General features: G+C 37.2%; 2 protein-coding genes across 2 annotated transcripts; one reads left to right on the top strand and one right to left on the bottom strand.

Annotated features, from left to right (window-relative positions):
- On the top strand, positions 1–19,134 carry LOC119075217. Its single transcript, XM_037181602.1, has 9 exons — positions 1–149; positions 11,355–11,675; positions 13,688–13,791; positions 13,857–13,977; positions 14,042–14,195; positions 14,262–14,398; positions 18,300–18,579; positions 18,640–18,803; positions 18,877–19,134. The coding sequence occupies exons 2-9, from the start codon at positions 11,400–11,402 to the stop codon at positions 19,018–19,020; spliced, it is 1,380 nt and encodes a 459-aa protein (XP_037037497.1). The 5' UTR covers positions 1–149; positions 11,355–11,399; the 3' UTR covers positions 19,021–19,134.
- Positions 7,732–8,130, bottom strand: LOC119075257 (spore cortex-lytic enzyme-like). Its single transcript, XM_037181655.1, has one exon. The coding sequence runs from the start codon at positions 8,128–8,130 to the stop codon at positions 7,732–7,734; it is 399 nt and encodes a 132-aa protein (XP_037037550.1).
- Positions 19,135–19,767: the final 633 nt, after the last annotated feature.

Below are 19,767 nucleotides of genomic sequence, written 5' to 3'. Positions count from 1 at the left end.
TTATCGCTGTTTTTCGCGATAAATGGAGCACATTTTCCATTCCAGTAGTTGGTCAATAATATCACTATACGACGTACACGATTAGAAATATTTTCGTGAAATATATCAATTAGCTGGGATGATTGTAACATTTTAAACTGCTGTTATTGGTATGTATCCGATGCATTAATTTCATTTGTTGACTAAGTGAAATGCGTAAGACTTATCAGTTTAGACGGTGTGTGTGTTCGGTAGACGGTAGTTTATGTTTAATTAGATGTTAAGAAAACGTTTTCAGTGTTCGTTGATCATAAATATTAATTTAAAAAAAAGAACGAAAAACCGTTCCAAATAAGAAGACATTCAGGTATCACATTGCACATTGTTCAGGTTGAACGTAGCCATTTGTGTGACTTGGCTGTAGTATAGCTCACAACATTTCCCAGTATTAGTCATATCTGATAAGTATCGGGTAGGTAGATAGATACTGAACACGAAAACAAAAACCCAAATTAATTGACTTCATGTACGTACAATGCTACTCAATTTTTGATTTATTATTTCAACACATTACGTGGTGCAAGCACAATACGCACAGACGAAGATACAATTTAATTTTCTACACATGTTGACAAACACACTGTGCCAATTACTTTAAATCATCTTGCTGTTTATACACAATCTTATAGACCGGCTGTTATTGTAGTATTAACATCAATTGGAATAGTGTAAACGAATTGTTCAATTGAACCGAAAATAGTGAGTTTAAACTGTCGAACTGTCTCGGTTTAAACGTGTGTGCTATCTACGGGATGGAATAGTTACCAAGACGGATATTTATAGGTTGCTTTAAATGATATACATCGATGATGCTGCAAGCTAATTTTTCTGCATGCTACGTTAGGGTGGTCCAAATTTGTATGATTTTTTGTTAGTGGCCCGTTTGGGCGACCATGGCAATTGTGAGATGGCATGACGAGAAGCGAACATCGACGTACAAAAAAATAATCATGCCCGCACGTTAGTAAGCAGGCGTGACGCAAGTCCACTACCAAAAATGTTTTACAAAAACTTTTTTGAGGGCTTCTCCCTCTTGTCTCAAATGGCCCCCAAGCTAGAATATCTAGAACCTAGGAATCCATAGGAGTTCAACGAGCTATCACACGTTCCTGCAGCTTCAAAGTTGGCCGAGATATTGAACTTCAAAATATTGATTTTTGTATGAAAATAAGCAAAATTTCCAATTTTTAGATAATGCAAATCGCCTACGTTAGTTAGTTACTTAGTTCCTATGGAAAAGTGGATCCAGCAACTCCTAAACGTTTCTATAGATTTTCCTGAATTGGTTGTAGGCTAATAATGGTCCAAAAATAGGAATGGAATTTTCAAAAATTGGAAAAAATCCATATCTTGGGAGCTAGAGCTCTCCAAAGTCTCCATACAAATGCTATATACATAAAAGCCAATTTGTATGTGTATATGTGTGTGTTGTATATTTTGATGCATGATATGGATGGTAATGTGGTGAATGGTGTGTAATGTTGTGGGATGTGTTTCTTGTTGGAAATTGTGTGGATCATTAAGTATTAACTTCCACTAGGTTGGTTCCTAAAATTTGGGATGACAGATGATTCCTCTGGCATTACCTAACTTTTCATCGGATTTTTTGATGGATTTGGGTTATTTTCGACATGAGTGAGGTGTTCCAAGGTTGGTTTTCTTAAATTTTGGGATGACAGATGATTCCTCTGGCACTACCTAACTTCCATCGAATTTTTTGATGGATTTGGGTTATTTTCGACATGAGTGAGGTGTTCCAAGGTTGGTTTTCTTAAATTTTGGGATGACAGATGATTCCTCTGGCACTTCCTAACTTCCATCGGATTTTTTGATGGATTTGGGTTATTTTCGACATGAGTGAGATGTTCCAAGGTTGGTTCCTAAATTTTGGGATGACAGATGATTCCTCTGGCACTTCCTAACTTCCACCGGATTTTTTGATGGATTTGGGTTATTTTCGACATGAGTGAGATCTTCCAAGGTTGGTTCCAAAATTTTGAGATGACAGATGATTCCTCTGGCACTTCCTAACTTCCATCGGATTTATTGATGGATTTGGGTTATATTCGACATTATTGAGGTGTTCCAAGATTGATTTCTAGATTTTGGGATTCAGACTGATTTCTCTAGAATTTTTTAACTTCCATAAAGTTTTTTGATGTTGTTGACATACTTACAAAAGTACTGATATCAGTCAAAAAACCCTTAAAGGGTAAATGTGACGCAAATCCTTTATCTAACTTACAAAATAACTGATATCGCTGAGGGTGACGCATTGTACGCAAAAGTTTCATCAACAAAAATTGACCAAAAAATTTGTGAAAGAACATTTTACAAAAAGAAATTTGCGTCACAAGTGGCAGATGTTGAAGAACATATTGTTAGGAAAATGGTTGAAAAATGTACTGAAAGAATTTAAACGGAAGAAAACCGAATCATCTGCCACTTGTGAAGCAAATTTCTTTTTGTAAAATTTTCTTTCACAAATTTTTTGAGTCAATTTTTGTTGATGAAACTTTTGAGTACGGCGCACAATGCGTACAATGCGTTGGGATATGACAGGACAATTTCCCGAAATTGTATGGAAAATTTTATCACATTTTCGGGAAATTGTCCTGTCACTATGTCGTCTATTAATATACGATAATTCATTTATCTTTACATATCAAACGTAGAGCCTACAGTGATTTCCGCCTGCTAATATTATCTATGCTTAATGCTAGTAGCATTGCTATGACAGTGAATTGAGCTTAACTGACAGATGTCAAGAGCCATATTCTCGATAAATTTCAAAGCAAATCTAACATAATGAAGATCAAATGATACGGGAATTATTAAATAAAGTCGAATGTTTGGTGAGGTTTTGAGAGTTTTTCTCATTTTGCCTTTTATCGAGTAAGTATGAATACATCGACTAGTCATAGATTTTTCGATCAAATGTTTTCAATAAACAATTTTTATTGTAATCGTGTAACAGTGAGTCACATAAGACAAATAAACTTTCTCAATCCAATAATAATTGCTCCTATTTGCAATTATATCTAAAACAATGCTTCGAATGTTGCTCAATCATTTAATCATTTAAAAGGAATAATAAGGTCGAACTAAACAACGCCGTTCGATATCCTAATTCGGATAGAACACACTGCAACAATGAAACAATGAAACAGTTCGCAATTAGAAACATAATTACAAGAAAAATATCGAATCATGATTCAATGTCAAATTCTTGTACTGATTAAGCGAATGTGCATTTGTTTCACATCGTTGAATTATTTGCCACTTGCAAATACGATAATTGGAATGTAAGTTAAGTAGAGATTGAACCAAAAAAATCCGAGGAAATGATTTAAGATTAAAAGCTAGGCTAAAGATAGCATTGAAGTAATCTACAATTGAGCGTTGAATGTTCGAAGTGTTTTAGTAGTTTACATGCCTGGGGATAAAAAGATGAAAAGTAGAGTTTTTCGTGTGAATTTTGTTGATCCGACGCGAAGCCTAGGTCAAAAACACACAAAAACTAGAATTTTATTCCGAGTTACTTAATGGATTTTATCACATACGCGCGGTGTACACTTCAAGTCTATGTGGTTGTCTCGTTTTCGCTTATCTGATAAAATAGAGTACACACTTGTCACTATCAGTCTCGGCAGGCCTCGTCTTCTTCGTGACAAGTGTGTAATATACATACAGTCATTTTCTCACCTCAGCTTAGAAGTGAGCGGGCTACCCGAAGTTGGCCAAAAGCCCGGCCCGACCCGAACCCGAACCCGATTCAATTTTAACGGGCTTCGGGTTATCGGGTTTCGAAAATTTAGATCGGGTCGGGTTCGAACGGGTTCGGGTTTTTAATTTAAAATCCAAACCCGACCCGAACTAAAATTTTCTATGTATAGTCATCGCGTCGAACACTTGCAGTGCAACTAGTTTAGGCAATTTTGTTTTACTTGAAATAAATTCAAGAAACCGTTTCAAAATAAAATTATTTTTTTTACGTTTTCTAAATATTTTTGAAGTAAGCGCGTTTTAATATCTTTCGGGTTAACGGGTTCTTGTATCTGTCAGGTTTCGGGTCATCGGGTCTCAAAAATTTAATTCGGGTCGGACCGGGTTTCAGTATCTGTCGGGTTTCGGGTTCTCGGGTTTTGAAAATCGATTCGGGTCGGGCGCGGGTCGGGTCGGGCTTTGAAACTTCAGCTGAAACTTCTGGATGTGAAAAACGTTGTGTTGATCTCGGAAAGAAAGTAGGAAATTTCATTTTCTCATGTGACTTGTGGCCGTCGCTACACCACCAAAATTAAATTTCCAATTTTTCTTCCCTCGATTAACAAATAACTATTTTATGCGTGCGGTGTGATTAGCCTTATTTTCTCGCCTTTTTAGATCATGAGAAAACTGCGTTCTTCTGATTTGAACTGTCATTTTATCTATGTCTTCAAACAAAAATTGATTGATGTTTTCGTTTAGTAGAAGAAAAGTATTAATGACAGCATACACACTAAAAAGACGTTGTGTTCACCGTTGAGAAAAGCGACATTTCAAATCTAGCAAAATCGGAATTTTCTATTTTCTTCCATCGCCAATCAAGTTGTTACACAACAGGCAAATTGATTTTCCCTTCTACAAGTTAGTCTGATCATAACGTTGACAACCAGAAATTAAAACTGTAAGTTCCGCCGGGTGCAAATTAGAGATGAGCGGGCCGCCCGAAATACATCGGCCCGACCCGACCCGACCCGGCCCGATCGGGTTCGGGTCCGGGTTTTGAAAATTCATTCGGGCCGGGTCGGGTCGGGCTTTGAAAACAAAAATTCGGGCCGGCCCGACTTAGAAATACAAATTTAAAGTAAGCCAATAAAAGCCTATAAAGCATGAAACACTAACTTATTTTATTATTTTACTTCGAGTATAAGATTATTGCAAAGCTTTTATGCGTAGAAAATGATTTTTCATTAAATTTCTTATAGTAAAAAAAAGTCGGGTCACGTCGGGCCGATGATTTTTTCGGGTCGGGTTGGGTCGGGCCGCGAAGAGAAAAGTCTCGGGTCGGGTCGGGCTCGGGTTCAAAAAATTGGATCGGGCCGGGTCGGGTCGGGTATTGAAAAAACGTCGGCCCGCTCATCTCTAGTGCAAATATTAAAAACTTAGATCGAAGACTTCGGTCGGCTGTTGTTTAAAGAAGTGCCTCAGAAATCATATGGACGCCTAAGTTTTACCGTAACTCTTAGCTATGATACTACCCATCCAAGGACGTCCCGAACTTCATCGTTAGTTCAGGTAGATTCAATGAATTAACATGGAACCGAAATGAATCATCGATAGTAGCACAATAGGCCCAACGGATTACTCCGTGCGTGAGTAATTAACTCATAGTAGTTAATCAGCTATCTTCTTTAAATAATAATGACAGTAATGATGATAGTAACAAGGCCCGTCATTGGGAAATGACAGGACAGTTTCCCGAAAATGTATGACAAATTTTATCACAAAAATTCACCGAAAAAATTCAAAGAAACTCACCTCTTATGCTTTCCATTGTGTTGGGACATAGTCTCTTTAGGTCGCCAAGGCATATTTGAACACTAAACACTTTTTACTCGATGCAAAAACAATTTTTTTTGTTCTGTCGCGACAAAAACACAGAAAATATTTCGACACAACTGTGACACTCCGCTGTTATAAGTACTAGAATGAATGTTTGCTGTGTTCACTTCGGCGGTGAAATATCTTCATTCGAAAAAGTGTCGGACATATTATAATTCATGATTTTTATTTGACAAAGAGTTGACAAAGGGTAGCGTATACATTTAATAATGCTCATCGACCATTTTTTTAAAGCTTTACGAGAGCTCAGCGAACATTCGTTCAACGATGGGAAAGCATTTATTAAAAATTTAGTCTCTCGTAAGACTGCGCTGAGAGTAAAAAAATGTTCGTTCCTCTTTAGTAAGCTAACAAGGCTTCGCTGAGTCTAATTATGCCACCTCTTTGAATAAAAATATCGGCTGAGTTCTAATAATTCTCCGCTGAGCTTTAACAAACCTCCGCTGAGCTCTAATAATTCTCCGCTAGGCTTCAGGAAGTGTACGTTAGGCCTAAGCAAGTTGCAGGAAGGCTCAATGGAGCGAATCGGACACTCAGCGGAGATCTGCCAAAGCTAAGTGGAGTCTTATTAAATCATAGAAACAATTATTAGGTATCCGCTGATGCTTATTGAGTGTGCGCTTAGCTTCATTGCCTTACTACAACGTGCTAAGGTCTGACGGACTCTTACTGAAGCCTAGCGGAGAATTATTAGAGGTTTGTCAAAGCTCAGCGGAGAATTATTCGACCTCAGCCGATATTTTTATTCAAAGAGTTGGCATAACTAGACTCAGCGAAGTCTTGTTAGCTTATTAAAGAAGTGGGAGAGGTTACAATTTTAATAAATGTCCACCATGGCTGAAATGTCGGACACTTTTGAATGAAAATATTTTACCGCCGAAGTGAACACAGCAAACATTCATTCGAGTACTTATAATAGCGGAGTGTCACAGTTATGTCGAAATATTTTCTGTGTTTTTGTCGCGACAAAACAAAAAAAACTTTTTGTTTTTCTTCTTCTTCTTCTTTTTCAGCCTGTTTCTATCCACTGCTGGATGTAGGCCTCTCCAACTTCTTTCCATTTCGTACGATCCATTACCATTTGCTGCCAGTTTGTACCTGCAATATTCTTAATTCCGTTTGTCCATCTCTCTGGTGGTCTACCTATAGCTCGTCGCCAGTTTATATGGTCGCCAGTTCATGATCTTTTTGGTCCAACGTTCGTCTGTCCTTCTTGCAATATGTCCCGCCCAGCTCCATTTCAGAGATGCTATTCTTTCCATGACATCAACGACCCTGGTTTGTTGTCGAATCCACTGATTCGTCATTCTGTCTCTGAGTGTTATTCCAAGCATACTCCGTTCCATGGCCCTTTGTGTCACTCTCAATTGATCTTCGGATGCTTTCGTTAAAGTTAACGTTTCCGCTCCATAAGTGAGCACTGGAAGGACACAAGTGTCGAAAACTTTGCGTTTCAGACTATTATTCATTTTGCTTTTGAAAATTAGTCTGAGTTTTCCGAACGCTGCCCATGCAAGACCAATCCTACGTTTTATTTCTGCAGTCCGGTTGTCCAGACCTAACTTCAGTTTATGTCCTAGATATACGTAGCTGTCGACTCGTTCAATGACAGTGTCACCAATTTTGATTTCTCTATCGTCCCCGATGTAGTTGTTGCATCGAGTAAAAAGTGTTTAGTGTTCAAATATGCCTAGGTCGCCAAGAGACTATGCCCGAATACAATGGGAAGCATAAGAGGTGATTTTCTTTGAATTTTTTCGGTGAATTTTTGTGATAAAATTTTCCATACATTTTCGGGAAACTGTCCTGCCATTTCCCAATGACGCGCCCTTTAATGATAAAAAGATTGCCGAAGAAAAGTTTCTTCTGATCCGTAACAGAACTTAAATACACTTTCTATAAGAAACAAAACTTTGAACCTCGTAGTACGAAGAAAAGAAACCTTTTAAATTGCTCATAGAAAGTAGTTTTCTCAAGAAACTTCGTACCTATGCCCAAAAGGAACAGCTTTAAATGAAACAGACTTGGCAATTTTTTGGATCTGGTGACCTTTTATTGAATCACATGAATGGAACTAAAACCTTTTTTTCACTTAAACTCTCTTTTAGTTTCGTAGAATTGATGATTTCCAATTTTAGCCTTTCGGTCACAATTTTTCGTCCATCCGGGATAGCCCTCCTTATCAGGATTATTGTAGTGATCTGCACCGTTCGTCAGATCATAGCTATCGTAATCATCTAAAATCTGATCAGTAACCTTCTTGATTTGATTGTACTTTGATGTCTCTTTAATTTCGGTGTTCCTTCCATCCCAGCATTCAAATTGACCTGGTTGCTTACACACACGGGCCACCGAATTTCCGCCCCAGTACGATTTGTTTGCCTTTGCTCGATTCTTAATAACGTGGGCAACCGCTTTCCAGCCATCTTCACTCTCACCGCGAGCCTCATGATACACAGTTTGTGCAAGAATATCCTTGTCACTCATTGCACAATATTATCGAGACAAATTGAAAATATAATTAGCGACACAACTGAATCACTGAATGATGTTGTTGTGCATCGAAACGATGTATTTATACTGATGCGAGAAGTGCTGATAAAATTAAATTGTTTCATGGAATTGTAGGATCAAATATTTGACCAGAAAATTGATTGGGTCGAGATTTAGTTAAACATCATTTTGTTGCTTCGAACTCTAAATTATTCATGTTCATGTTGACCATCATTGTAAATATTTGCATGCTAAACTGATAATGTTGACGATGACTACACCAAATCGACGACCCTCCGCTTCAAATAGTCAGTGTGACACAAGTAGTTTCTCTAGTGTAATATTAGAATGTTTGAATTATCAGTATTTCTGACAATCTCGTTCTTATAGATCATCTTCAAGGCCGTTTGAAATGCTATCCACGGTAGGAAATGCCATCAACGTTAAAAAAATCTCATGGATGAACGAAACATTTAACGAAACTTAAGTGAGGTTTCGTCTAAAAGTACCGTATCTTGAAGATGATCTATAAAAAGAAAACATGAGAACGAGATCTGAATCATCTGTCGATTGTGTGTCGCTAATTTTTTAACATGATTTTCTACATGAAGTCAACTATTTTTTGCGTAGAGTTGAAAGCGTCACTCATCGACACGTTTTAGAAGTTGTAGGTCGAAATTCGATAATTTGACGAAAATGAAAAATTTAACAAAACTCAAAAATTTGACGAAATTCGAAAATCTGTCAAAATTAAATTTCAGAAATGTCGGATAAAAACCTCACATGCCAACCACCAAAAATTCACACCAGTCATTCTTCGAGTTTCACCCATTCCGAGGTCTCCAAGATCTTCACTACCACTTGGTCGATTTGTGTAGTATTTTTTTTCTTCGACACGTCTCGTCGAGACATTTCATTAAAGCTATAATACAACGTCAGAGTGACCATGCATCCATAAATATATTCAACGCCAATGAAACAAAACACAGCTTTTTCCTGGGGCATATTACATTTTCATTTTTAAGCCCACCCTGAGGTTTCGGCAAAATTTCATGAAGATCCGCTGACTACTTTCCGATATAACCCGTCGGTAGATAGTTAGATAAATAGGAACATGCAGAGTAAGTTGAAGAATCATGTCCGGAGCGATAGCGGAGGACTTGACGCAGTCTAACTTCCAAAAAAAGAACGAAGAAATTTTTTTGAGACGCGGCAACTATATATAGCCGAACATTTCAGTTTCTACCCTTTGGTGTATATCACCACAAAACATATTTTCGCTTCAAATACGAGCAAAACGAGCTATCACTCGACTATGTAGCTTTAAAATTACCGGAGATACATCGTTTTGAAATTGGCACTTTTCATACAAAATACACCAAACAATCAAAATCTTTCAACTTACTCTGTATGTTTCTATCTATCTATCGACAGTCGATCTCGGAAACTAGTCAGCCAATCTCCATGAAATTTTGCAGGAGCCTCAGGGTGGGCATAAAAATGAAAATGTGATACGCCATTGTCCCAGGAAAAACCAGAATTTTGTTTTATTGGCCTCGAAGTGGTTTCTGAGTGTGGTTTTCGAGGGTCGGGAACGCGTTTTCGGCTGTAGCTTAGCTGTATTGAAACCTACAGAGGCGTGCGACCCATCAAATGAAAGGTATTCGTAACACGATTCGAACAAAAAAATAATTAAAAAAATCGGGGCAGATTCGTTTGAGCTAGAGTGATTAGAGTGACCAAATTTTGAGCTACTCGAGCGTAGGATGAAAGGACTAATATTTTTGCGATTATGAGAGATAGAGAGTTACTTTCTTCGGCAAAGTCTCAGAGTTTTACGAGTAGAACAGAGGGGCATATGTGAAAAATGTCGAAAGTTAGAAATGGGTGGGTCAATTAGGGTTTTAGAGTTATTTTGTGAATGGTGGCAGATAGAGAGTTGCTTTCTTCGTCAAATTTTCGATTTTCGTCAAATTTTCGAATTTCATCAAATTTCGTAAAATTTTCAAATTTCGCCAAATTTTCGAATTTCTGTTATAAATTGTTATAAAAAGCAGTGTTGACTACACTTCTAAAACGACTGATATCCCAACAAAAATCTCTTCGAGAAAAGTGTGGCTCTTTGAAGTACAATTTCTAAAATGAATGATATCGCTAGAGTTGACGCTTTCAGCTTCGTTACGCAAAAATTAAATTTTACACCCAATTAGTTCAAACAAGCTGGCTTAGTTTTTCTCATCATCTGCCAAATAATTTTTACCAAAAAAGATGTCACTGGAAACAACCAAAATTTTACCAAAAAAATCTGCGTCGCATGTGGCAGATAAATTTTCTTGCTGGTCTGTTCCTGAACATCTGCTGAACTTTGCGATGCAGACTTTTTTGGTAAAATTTTGGTTGTTTCCAGTCAAATCTTTTTTGGTAAAAATTATTTGGCAGATGATGAGAAAAACTAAGCCAGCTTGTTTGAACTAGTTGGGTGTAAAATTTAATTTTTGCGTAACGAAGCTGAAAGCGTCAACTCTAGCGATGTCATTCATTTTAGAAATTGTACTTCAAAGACTGCGTCACACTTTTCTCGACGAGATTTTTGTTGGGATTTTGATTGTTTGGAAAAAGTCAATTTGGTCAATTTAGTATGAGAAGTGATCACTTTCGATACATATCCAGTAATCGCCCAAAACCACTTACAGTGGAGGTGTGACGGAAGTCCTGTTATCCACTTACAAAAGAACTGATATCGGTGTAGGTGACGCTTACAGATTCGACACGCAAAAAGGTATGCGTCACAAATGGCAGCTGATGAGGAAAGCACGCGAAAGTTTTATCAACAAAAATTTTACCCGAAAAATTTTGGAAAGAAAATTATAACAAGAAAAATTGCGTCAAAAAGTGGCAGATGTTGAGGAAGGAAATTTTTTAAAATTGTGAAATATATTGCTTTAAAGAATGGAATTCAAACGGAAGAAAGCCGAATCATCTGCCAGTTGTTGACGCAAATTTTTTTGTTATAATTTTCTTGCGCATGAACATATTTCTCCAAAATTACGCACCCTGTACTCTGTAAATTCCGAATTCCACATCAGATATCCAATTATTGTTGTTTGTCAAACAGACTTCCAATCTATATAATTAACTGCACATGGCACTGGCACATACACAATCAAACCGTATCCATTTCAGATCATAATAAAAACAATTTTCTTTGTTTATTTCAGATTAGTAAAATCATTGTGATCGAATACGAAAATCAATTTTGAAAAATGACCTCGCTGTCGCAATCATTTGCCAATCTCAAAGATTATCTACCATTCTCCAGCACAGACAGTAAAAATTATCGATCGAGTAAATCAAAACTGTTGTATGATTCACTGGATCCCGAGGTCGGTTTTCGGTTGAAATTGAACCCGGGCAACCAGCAAAAAGCGTCCACGTCCAGTGATTCGTACAACGGTCCCGAATTGGCTGTACATATTATTGGGGCGAGACACCTGCCATCAATATTCGGATTGAAGCGGGTGGAAGGTTATGCAATGAAGGTGAGTAATTTTAATGATGATGACTGATGATCTACCAAGATCATGAAATAGAATTTCCGACGAAATTTCGACGATTTACTTCAAAGAAGAAGAAAAACATCGAATCGAAATAAAATTCAAATTAGACCAAAAGTATCATCACAATGAATTATCGGTGGACAAGACATGGAACAATCTAACAGAATCAACCATTCTACCCAACATTCGTCAAGTCTATGTTGCAAACTCTCGTAAAATAACTGGTCATGATTTGCTGTACAAACATTTAAACAGTTTTGGGATTGTCAACTCGCCGATCTGTGGTTTTTGTCATTCTGAAGAACAAACATCGAACCATCTTTTGGAATGTCGAAGCATAGAATTAGTTGATTTTCGTAAAACTCAAACGGGATAATACACAAGAAGAATACTTCTCAAACGTACCAATGTTCGTCGCTAATAACCGAAGAATTGAAACATTATCTAATCCACACCAATCTTTATATTCGAAATACATTGCCACAACACTGTATCGCGTGGGTTTTAGAGAGCTTTCGAAAGCTCTAAGTTTCTTTTCGATTCAATCCACGCCATTAGTCGTATAAATGTATACGTCAGAGAGAGCTTGCTTTCTTCTCCTTTGTTACGATCTGTCAGTTTTTCTATTTTGCGATTTATGGAAATGAAAACTAAAATTGATATCTGTGCTGTTTTAAGTGGTTTTTCATATTTTTTTGGACCAACATGTTTTAAAATGTGCTTGGAATCGATTGGCATTAACAGATTGTGTGAAAATATTTTTTTCGATTTTATTATTTTATTAAGAGTCAAATCGCCAATTCGTCAGCCAAATTTTCAATTTCTGAAACAAGCTATCGCCGATATTATTGAGTTATAGCTCATTCAATTCGTCGTTCAATTCTAGCGAAGGGTGTCTGCCATTTTTTCTCAAAAAAATCCAGTTTGGGTGTAATGTGTCTACATGAGATGTGATGTCAGAGGGTGGTCAGAACACTTTTTTAGCAATAACTTGAGGAAGGAGTAACACAAAAAGTTGAAACTTTGTGGGACTGTTGGCCTATCCACGGCCGACCGTTTGAGCCCACTCTGACTTCCGCATGCACCACCCATGGCCAGCCATCAGTCAAACTATGGTCAACTTTCAAATAGTACTGTACCTCTGCAACATCATTGTTCTGATGGGTGAACTACACATTATGGTAGCTGGCTTCAGCCTCTGTCACATATCAAAAATCTACCACAGAAATTTTGTGTTGCAAGATTTGCGGACCATTTGAAAAAAAGTTGACCTTTACGGCTGGAATAAAAGAGTAAATTTGAACCAAATTCTCGTCCAAAATATTTTTTTGTTTCAGCAACACAACAACTGGAGGCCCTAACACCGTTCCCCCAGTCAAACAATATTTTTTTTATTAGTAACGTGTCTGAGGGACAAATTCTAGTCCATAACCGATCGATTGCGAGGGACTCTTTTCAAAAAATAACTATTTTCATACATTTCATACACAGAATCGAATGAGCTATAACTCAATAATATCGGCGCGAGCTTGTTTTCCAAGTGGTTGAGAAATTGGCGAATTGACTCTTAACGTCAATCGATAACAAACACATTTTAAAACATTTTGATCCAAAAAAATATGAAAAACCACTTAAAACAGCAAAGATATCTCAATTTTAGTTTTCATTTCCATACTAAATCGCAAAATAGAAAAACTGACAGATCATAACAAAGGAGAAAAAAGCTCTCTCTGACGTACAACTTTATACGACTAATGGCGTGGATTGGAAAAGTGGAATTTTTCTGTGGAAATAAAAGGAGCTTAAAGCTCTCGAAAGCAAAGACACAAATGCGATACGGTGTTTTGGCTTAATACTGTAGTCTAACTCATTGTCATTCTTTTTCCCTCTTGCTACAATCAACAACTATGCGCGCGCCAAAAACATCTCAGAAAGACCTACCTACCTACCTACCTACCTACCATATATAAGTAGTCAATTAAATATCGTTGCAGGTGAAACTGTTTCCAGGAACTTTGCGATTCGACACTACAATTCAAACATCTTCATGGCCAACATTTAACGAAACTTTTAGATTTCCTTTGGAATCAACCACCAAGTATTTTACCGAATTGCCACATTTATTTCCGTCAAATTTACAAAATTCAATTACTCCTAATTCAGATCATCGTTCAAATTCCGAACAAAATCGACTGAAACTCAAAATCAATCGCTTCCGGAGAAACTATTCAAAGGACATTTCGTGGTGATATCAGTTTTTGCTCTGTTGGAACTGCCGCTCGGTGTATGACGATGGATCAGAACAAGTCACAATAAGTCAAATGTTTTTACCGTTAACATTCTTGCAGGCAAGATCATCGGTCCGACTGAGATTGGAGAAAATCCGTCGGAAAAGTGCCAACCTTTTGCAGGATTCCGGTAAGACTGACAAAAATAAAAAACCGGAAGTGCCAGAAAGTGACATTATGAAATTGACTACAAGTGAAACAAGGCGGAATGTTGGTACGTTCACGGAATATGAGTCCATCTGTCAGCTATTTTCACATTCGTTTCATTCAATAACAACAGGATCGGTGACGTACTTTTTGGATCCGAAAATATTTGACGAAAACCGAAGAAATGGAAACTACGAGACAGATGAATTTTGGCTACCTATTAAGGACATATCAGTTTCATCAACAACGCAATCGACATCTGTGGCATCAGTAAGTGGTTGCGTCTATTTCCAAATCAGACCTTGACCTGAAGTGAGCTTAGGTCTCAGTCCATAGCTAACTGGTCCAATAAAGAACAAACTAAAACAAGTTGTGGTCAGAATCAAGGTTTAGGTCAATATCAGGTTTAGGTTAAATTCAGGTTTAGGACAGAATCAAGGCTTAGGTCATAGTCAGGTTTAGGTCCGAATCAGGTTCAGAATGAGATTCATTTAAACCTGAAGTATTTTCTAACTTAGTTGCTTAGACTAAGCGCTCTTTCTTAAAAACCCAAAGCAGATCCAACCTGACCTGTTCCAAGAATTATTCCGCCGTTCTGTGATTCATCAATTGAAACTCCTTCCTTAAAATTCGGTTACCAAATTTTACCGAAAAAGTCTGCGTCGCAAAGTGTCAGATGTTCAGGAACAGACCAGCAAGAAAATTTATCTGCCACATGCGACGCAGATTTTTTTGGTAAACTTTTTGTTGTTTCCAGTCAAATTTTTTGCGTAACATAATTTTTGCGTAACGAAGCTGAAAGCGTCAACTGTAGCGATATCATTCATTTTAGAACTTGTACTTCATAGACTGCGTCATACTTTTCTCGAAAAGATTTTTGTTGGGATATCAGTCGTTTTCGAAGTGCTTTTTAGAACGAAATTCGAAAATTTGACGAAAATCGAAAATTTGACGAAGAAAATAATTCTCTATCTGCAACCATTCAAGAAATAGCTCTAAAACCCTAATTGATCACCCCATTTCCAATTTTTGACATTTTTTGTATATGCCCCTCTGTTCTACTCGCAAAACTCTGAGACTTTGCCAAAAATGAAATGAAAACAAATCATCAACTCGATGACTAATTTCGGGTTCTAAGTTATCGCTTCGCATTCACTTCTGTTGCTGCTAGCATATCGCTTCAGTTCAAAGTAAACGCGATAAAATAAACCAAAAATTTTAATTATACGAAGGTCAGAGGTGACGTTTCCACTTGCAACCAAAATGGATTAAAAAAAAAACTGACCTGCGATAATCGAAAGCGTTTAGAATTCGCTATCTTCGAAACAGTTTTTTTTTCCTCTTCGTCAAACCATAACAATAACAAGCGAATTGCAACTGAAACAGTAATTAATTACAATTTTCAAACAGCTCAATTACGAGCGATTACGGAAAACCATAGAGGTAGACTACCTAGGGGAATTATGACCGAAATTCATTGAAAAATTATATCACACACATCACTAACACAAAAACGTCAACTTTGCTTTACTTTTGACATTAAGAATCCCGTGTACTGTCACACACACATTCAGTCAGTTTGTCAGTCAGTTTGTTCTATTGAGAGGGCCCTTGCGGAAAACTCGGTACTCTCGCCACTGCCACCGAACGTATGAATATTAAAATCGCCCAAAAAGACTTACAGTGGAGGTGTGACGCAAGTCCTATTATCCACTTACAAAAGAACTGATATCGGTGTAGGTGACGCTTACAGATTCGACACGCAAAAAGGTATGCGTCACAAATGGCAGCTGATGAGGAAAGCACGCGAAAGTTTGATCAACAAAAATTTTACCCGAAAAATTTTAGGAAGACAATTCTAACAAAAAACATAGCTAACGCCGACCCGTACGAAACACCTATTTGTATCAAAAGCCTTTACTGTGAAACTCTTCATTTCTTTTACTTCATTCTCTACTGAAAAGCTATTCGCGCTTTAAAATCACTTACATTATCCACTCTTTGCCTTGTTATCATATACAATTAAATTGCCGGAGGCAATATAGACAGCCCCGTACGAAGTCAAATTTCATAAATTCCTATTTAAACAGCTGTATACCGCTATATTTAACTATATTTCACTATAAATAAGCATTTCACAGGTGAATATGCTATTATATAGCTCTATATGCCTGTATATAGCTCAATATAGGTGAATATAGATACATATAGATGTCCATATATGGAATGCCTGAAACACCCCACACACTTAACCAATTACTTCTATGTTAACAGAAACACTCTAAGTACAATTTTTCCCAAGATATTTCAATTTTATTAAAATCCAATATGGCCACCGGCAGCCATTTTGTTAGAACACCGGAAATAGTACCGACGCTTTACATTCGTTAATACCTTTCAAACAAAAAAAAATCATGAAATTCGGTCAAAATTTACTCGAGATATTGACAGTGACTCCACGTTCACTGTACGGCCGAGTAGCCAGATAAGAGCTCACTCCAAGAGACCTAGCTCACGCTCCGGAGAACATAATTTCAAAAACTTTTTCTTCCCTGATTGGCCGACCTACAAGCAATAGCTGCTTGCCGCCCTGTGCCTGTTTCACACCAAGGGGTCTAACTCACGAGTCGGTCATCCGATTTCCATAAACTTTTTTTTGTCGATCGGTATTGTAAATACCTTTTATTTGACGTATCACTTACAAGTTTAACGTTTAAATGTCCGGAGATATCTTCGAAAAACCGTAAAGCACTTATTGGGCCACACCTCGGGAGGGGTCGATCCAAAATCACTCATCTTCGAACTTAGCCTGTCTTTTGACATTACCAAACGGGAAAAAAAAGAATTTTCAAAATCGGATGCGTTTTACTCAAGTTATCGTGCAGACAGACGGACAGACGGACATTTTTTTTCACTGATTTGGCATCCACAATAGGTTTCCCCTTACTCAGGGAGTCCAATTCGACGTGTTACAAACGTATGCGTAAGCCTATAAGACCCCAGTACTTCGTACGGGTCTAAAAATTGCGTCATAAGTCGCAGATGTTGAGGGTGGAAATTTTTTAAAATTGTGAAATATATTCCTTTAATGAATGGAATTCAAACGGAAGAAAGCAGAATCATCTGCCACTTTTTGACGCAAATTTTTAAAATAATTTTCTTCCTAAAATTTTTCGGGTAAAATTTTTGTTGATAAAACTTTCGCGTGCTTTCCTCGTCAGCTGCCATTTGTGACGCATATCTTTTTGCGTGTCGAATCTGTAAGCGTCACCTACACCGATATCAGCTCTTTCGTAAGTTTTGATTTTTTAGAATTTGGTCGCAGATAATAGACAATCATATTGTGCAGTTTGAACGAAAATATTCTTCTTACAAAACTGTATAACTTTCTCTTTGATCTTAAGCTATCAGCTTTCATTTGACGAAAATCGAAAATTTTACTAAATTCAAAAATTTGACGAAAATTGATAATTTGACGAAATCTAAAAATTTAACGAAAATTATAAATTTGACGAAAATCAATAAGTTGATGAAAATCGAAAATTTGACGGAATTCAAAAATTTAACGCACTTAAAACGCTCATAGCTCCCAAATAGACGACTTTTTAGGGAAACCTTGAAAAACGTGTCGACTGAAATTTGAAACTCTATAACTTTGTCTTTTAAATGAACTTTCTATCTGCCATATTTTCTGAGTTATGGGTCCTATAGTTCAATAGCTTAAAGCGCTCATAGCTCCGAAATTATAAGCTTTTATGAAAATTCCTTCAAATTAGTTTCTAAGAACGTCCTTATGTCCTTGACATACCCTGAAAATTTCAGCCAAATCCACCGGTAAATTCAAAAGTTTCGTTGTAACAAAGTGACAAAGTGACAACGGTTGGTAAAATTCATTTATTTCAAAAAGGTTTGAAAATCCATTTCTTCATACAAATTTCCAAGTTTTGAAATTTATTATCTCGGCCAAATCTTAGCCTTATGAGGCGTGTGATAGCTCGCTGAACTCGTATAGACGCCTAGATTACGAATAAAATAAGTGGAGGGTAGTAGGAGCGTAGGGAAAAAGTCAAAAAAGTTGTGTAGATGTTCCTCAGTCCTACGGAAAAAAAATTTTGTCAAATTTTTCAGTGTGAATGGACTTGCGTCACTGAACTTGATCTGAACTTTTCAGGTAAACTCATCACCGAAGGGGCAGGTAGAGTTAATTTTGCAGATATGCGAGGCAGATTCAAACGAAGACGAAGAGTCCAACGATGCTGCTGATAGCTCAGCGCCTAGTGCCAACAAAAAGGACGAACAAAAACGCCGATTATCTTTTAATGATGTAAAAAATCGCCTGAAGAATTTAAATCTAAGCAAGAAAGAAAAGTACAGAGGAATGTGTCTCAAGGTGACCACATCGAAAATGCGATGCTCGATCAAAGTGAAGGAGGATTTCGAAAATTTCGGAGGTAATATGGCAACCTAAAGTTATGCAATGATCGACTGTAATGAATCGACATTATTCTCAGATACCGTCTACGTAAAAACGACCATATTCGAACATGACATACTATCGAGTGCGTGGAAATCCAATGAGTTTGCACCATCACTATCCACACGATGGAACACTGACAATTCGACCATTGTCATTCCTATTGTTAACGAGGCATCTCTAGACTACATTTCGATAAAGGTACCAAGAGCTGATGGTTCTTCGTGTTTTTTTTGTTTTGTTTTTCAAATCTCTAAATTCTTATTCCTTGAAGGTTTCAGTGGCAACGAAAACGAAAGTCGGGAAAAAGATTTTCTTGGGTACGTTGACCATCAATAACAAAACAGCGGATAATCACTGGCATAATATGCTTACCGATAAAGGTTTGCCCGTTCCGATGTGGCATAATTTTCAATAAATCGGTTGCGGAGACGGCTACGTCATCTGTTCTTCGATAGAAATAATAAGCAAACTCTTTTCATGTGGCTAAATGTTAAAAGTAATTGAAGGAAAGGATTTCGCATGAATCTGATGAAAGTAGTGAAATTCGATGAGGTGAATAATTGTGTCATCACTAGTGAGGTGATGCATGATGTGCTTGCCGTCAGTTAAAGGTTAAGGACGAAACAAAATAAACCAATCAAAGGCCATTAGCACAATGTTTTGATTATCTGCATTAATTACCTTACTGCTATTATCATCTGTTGTCGATAAAAATGGTCCTGTACTACTACGACACTTGTTTCTTTTTACAGTCGTTTTAAACTCATTGCAGAGTAGGGTGGGTCGTATTTTCATTTTGTTTTTATTTTAAAAGACCTGGCCCCAGGCTGTACTTAGAATTGACCAAGGAATCCGAAACAGCAAAAAAAAAATTTCAAAAAATAATTTTTCCCTTGCCTCTAGGCTGATTTTGATTTTCGGGGTAGTAGCATGAAATTACACACATTGTTGACTGATAACTCGGGCATTTGGGAACAGAAGGCATTACTGCTAACTGTAGTTAATAGCTGAGGAGTCCAGCTATGAAATACCATAAGAACGTTGTTGACCTTCGCCTTCACTCGAGCAGAGTAACTCTGTCAGTGTTCCCGACTAAGACTTTTCGACAAAAAATTTCAACTTTATTTGGAAATAAAATCGACAAATCATGGCATAATACGTC

The sequence above is a fragment of the Bradysia coprophila genome, unplaced genomic scaffold (genome assembly GCF_014529535.1).
Source record: "Bradysia coprophila strain Holo2 unplaced genomic scaffold, BU_Bcop_v1 contig_193, whole genome shotgun sequence".
Lineage (NCBI taxonomy): Eukaryota > Metazoa > Arthropoda > Insecta > Diptera > Sciaridae > Bradysia > Bradysia coprophila.
Note: the sequence above shows the minus strand (reverse complement) of the source record. Positions and strands in the feature narration are given on the sequence as shown.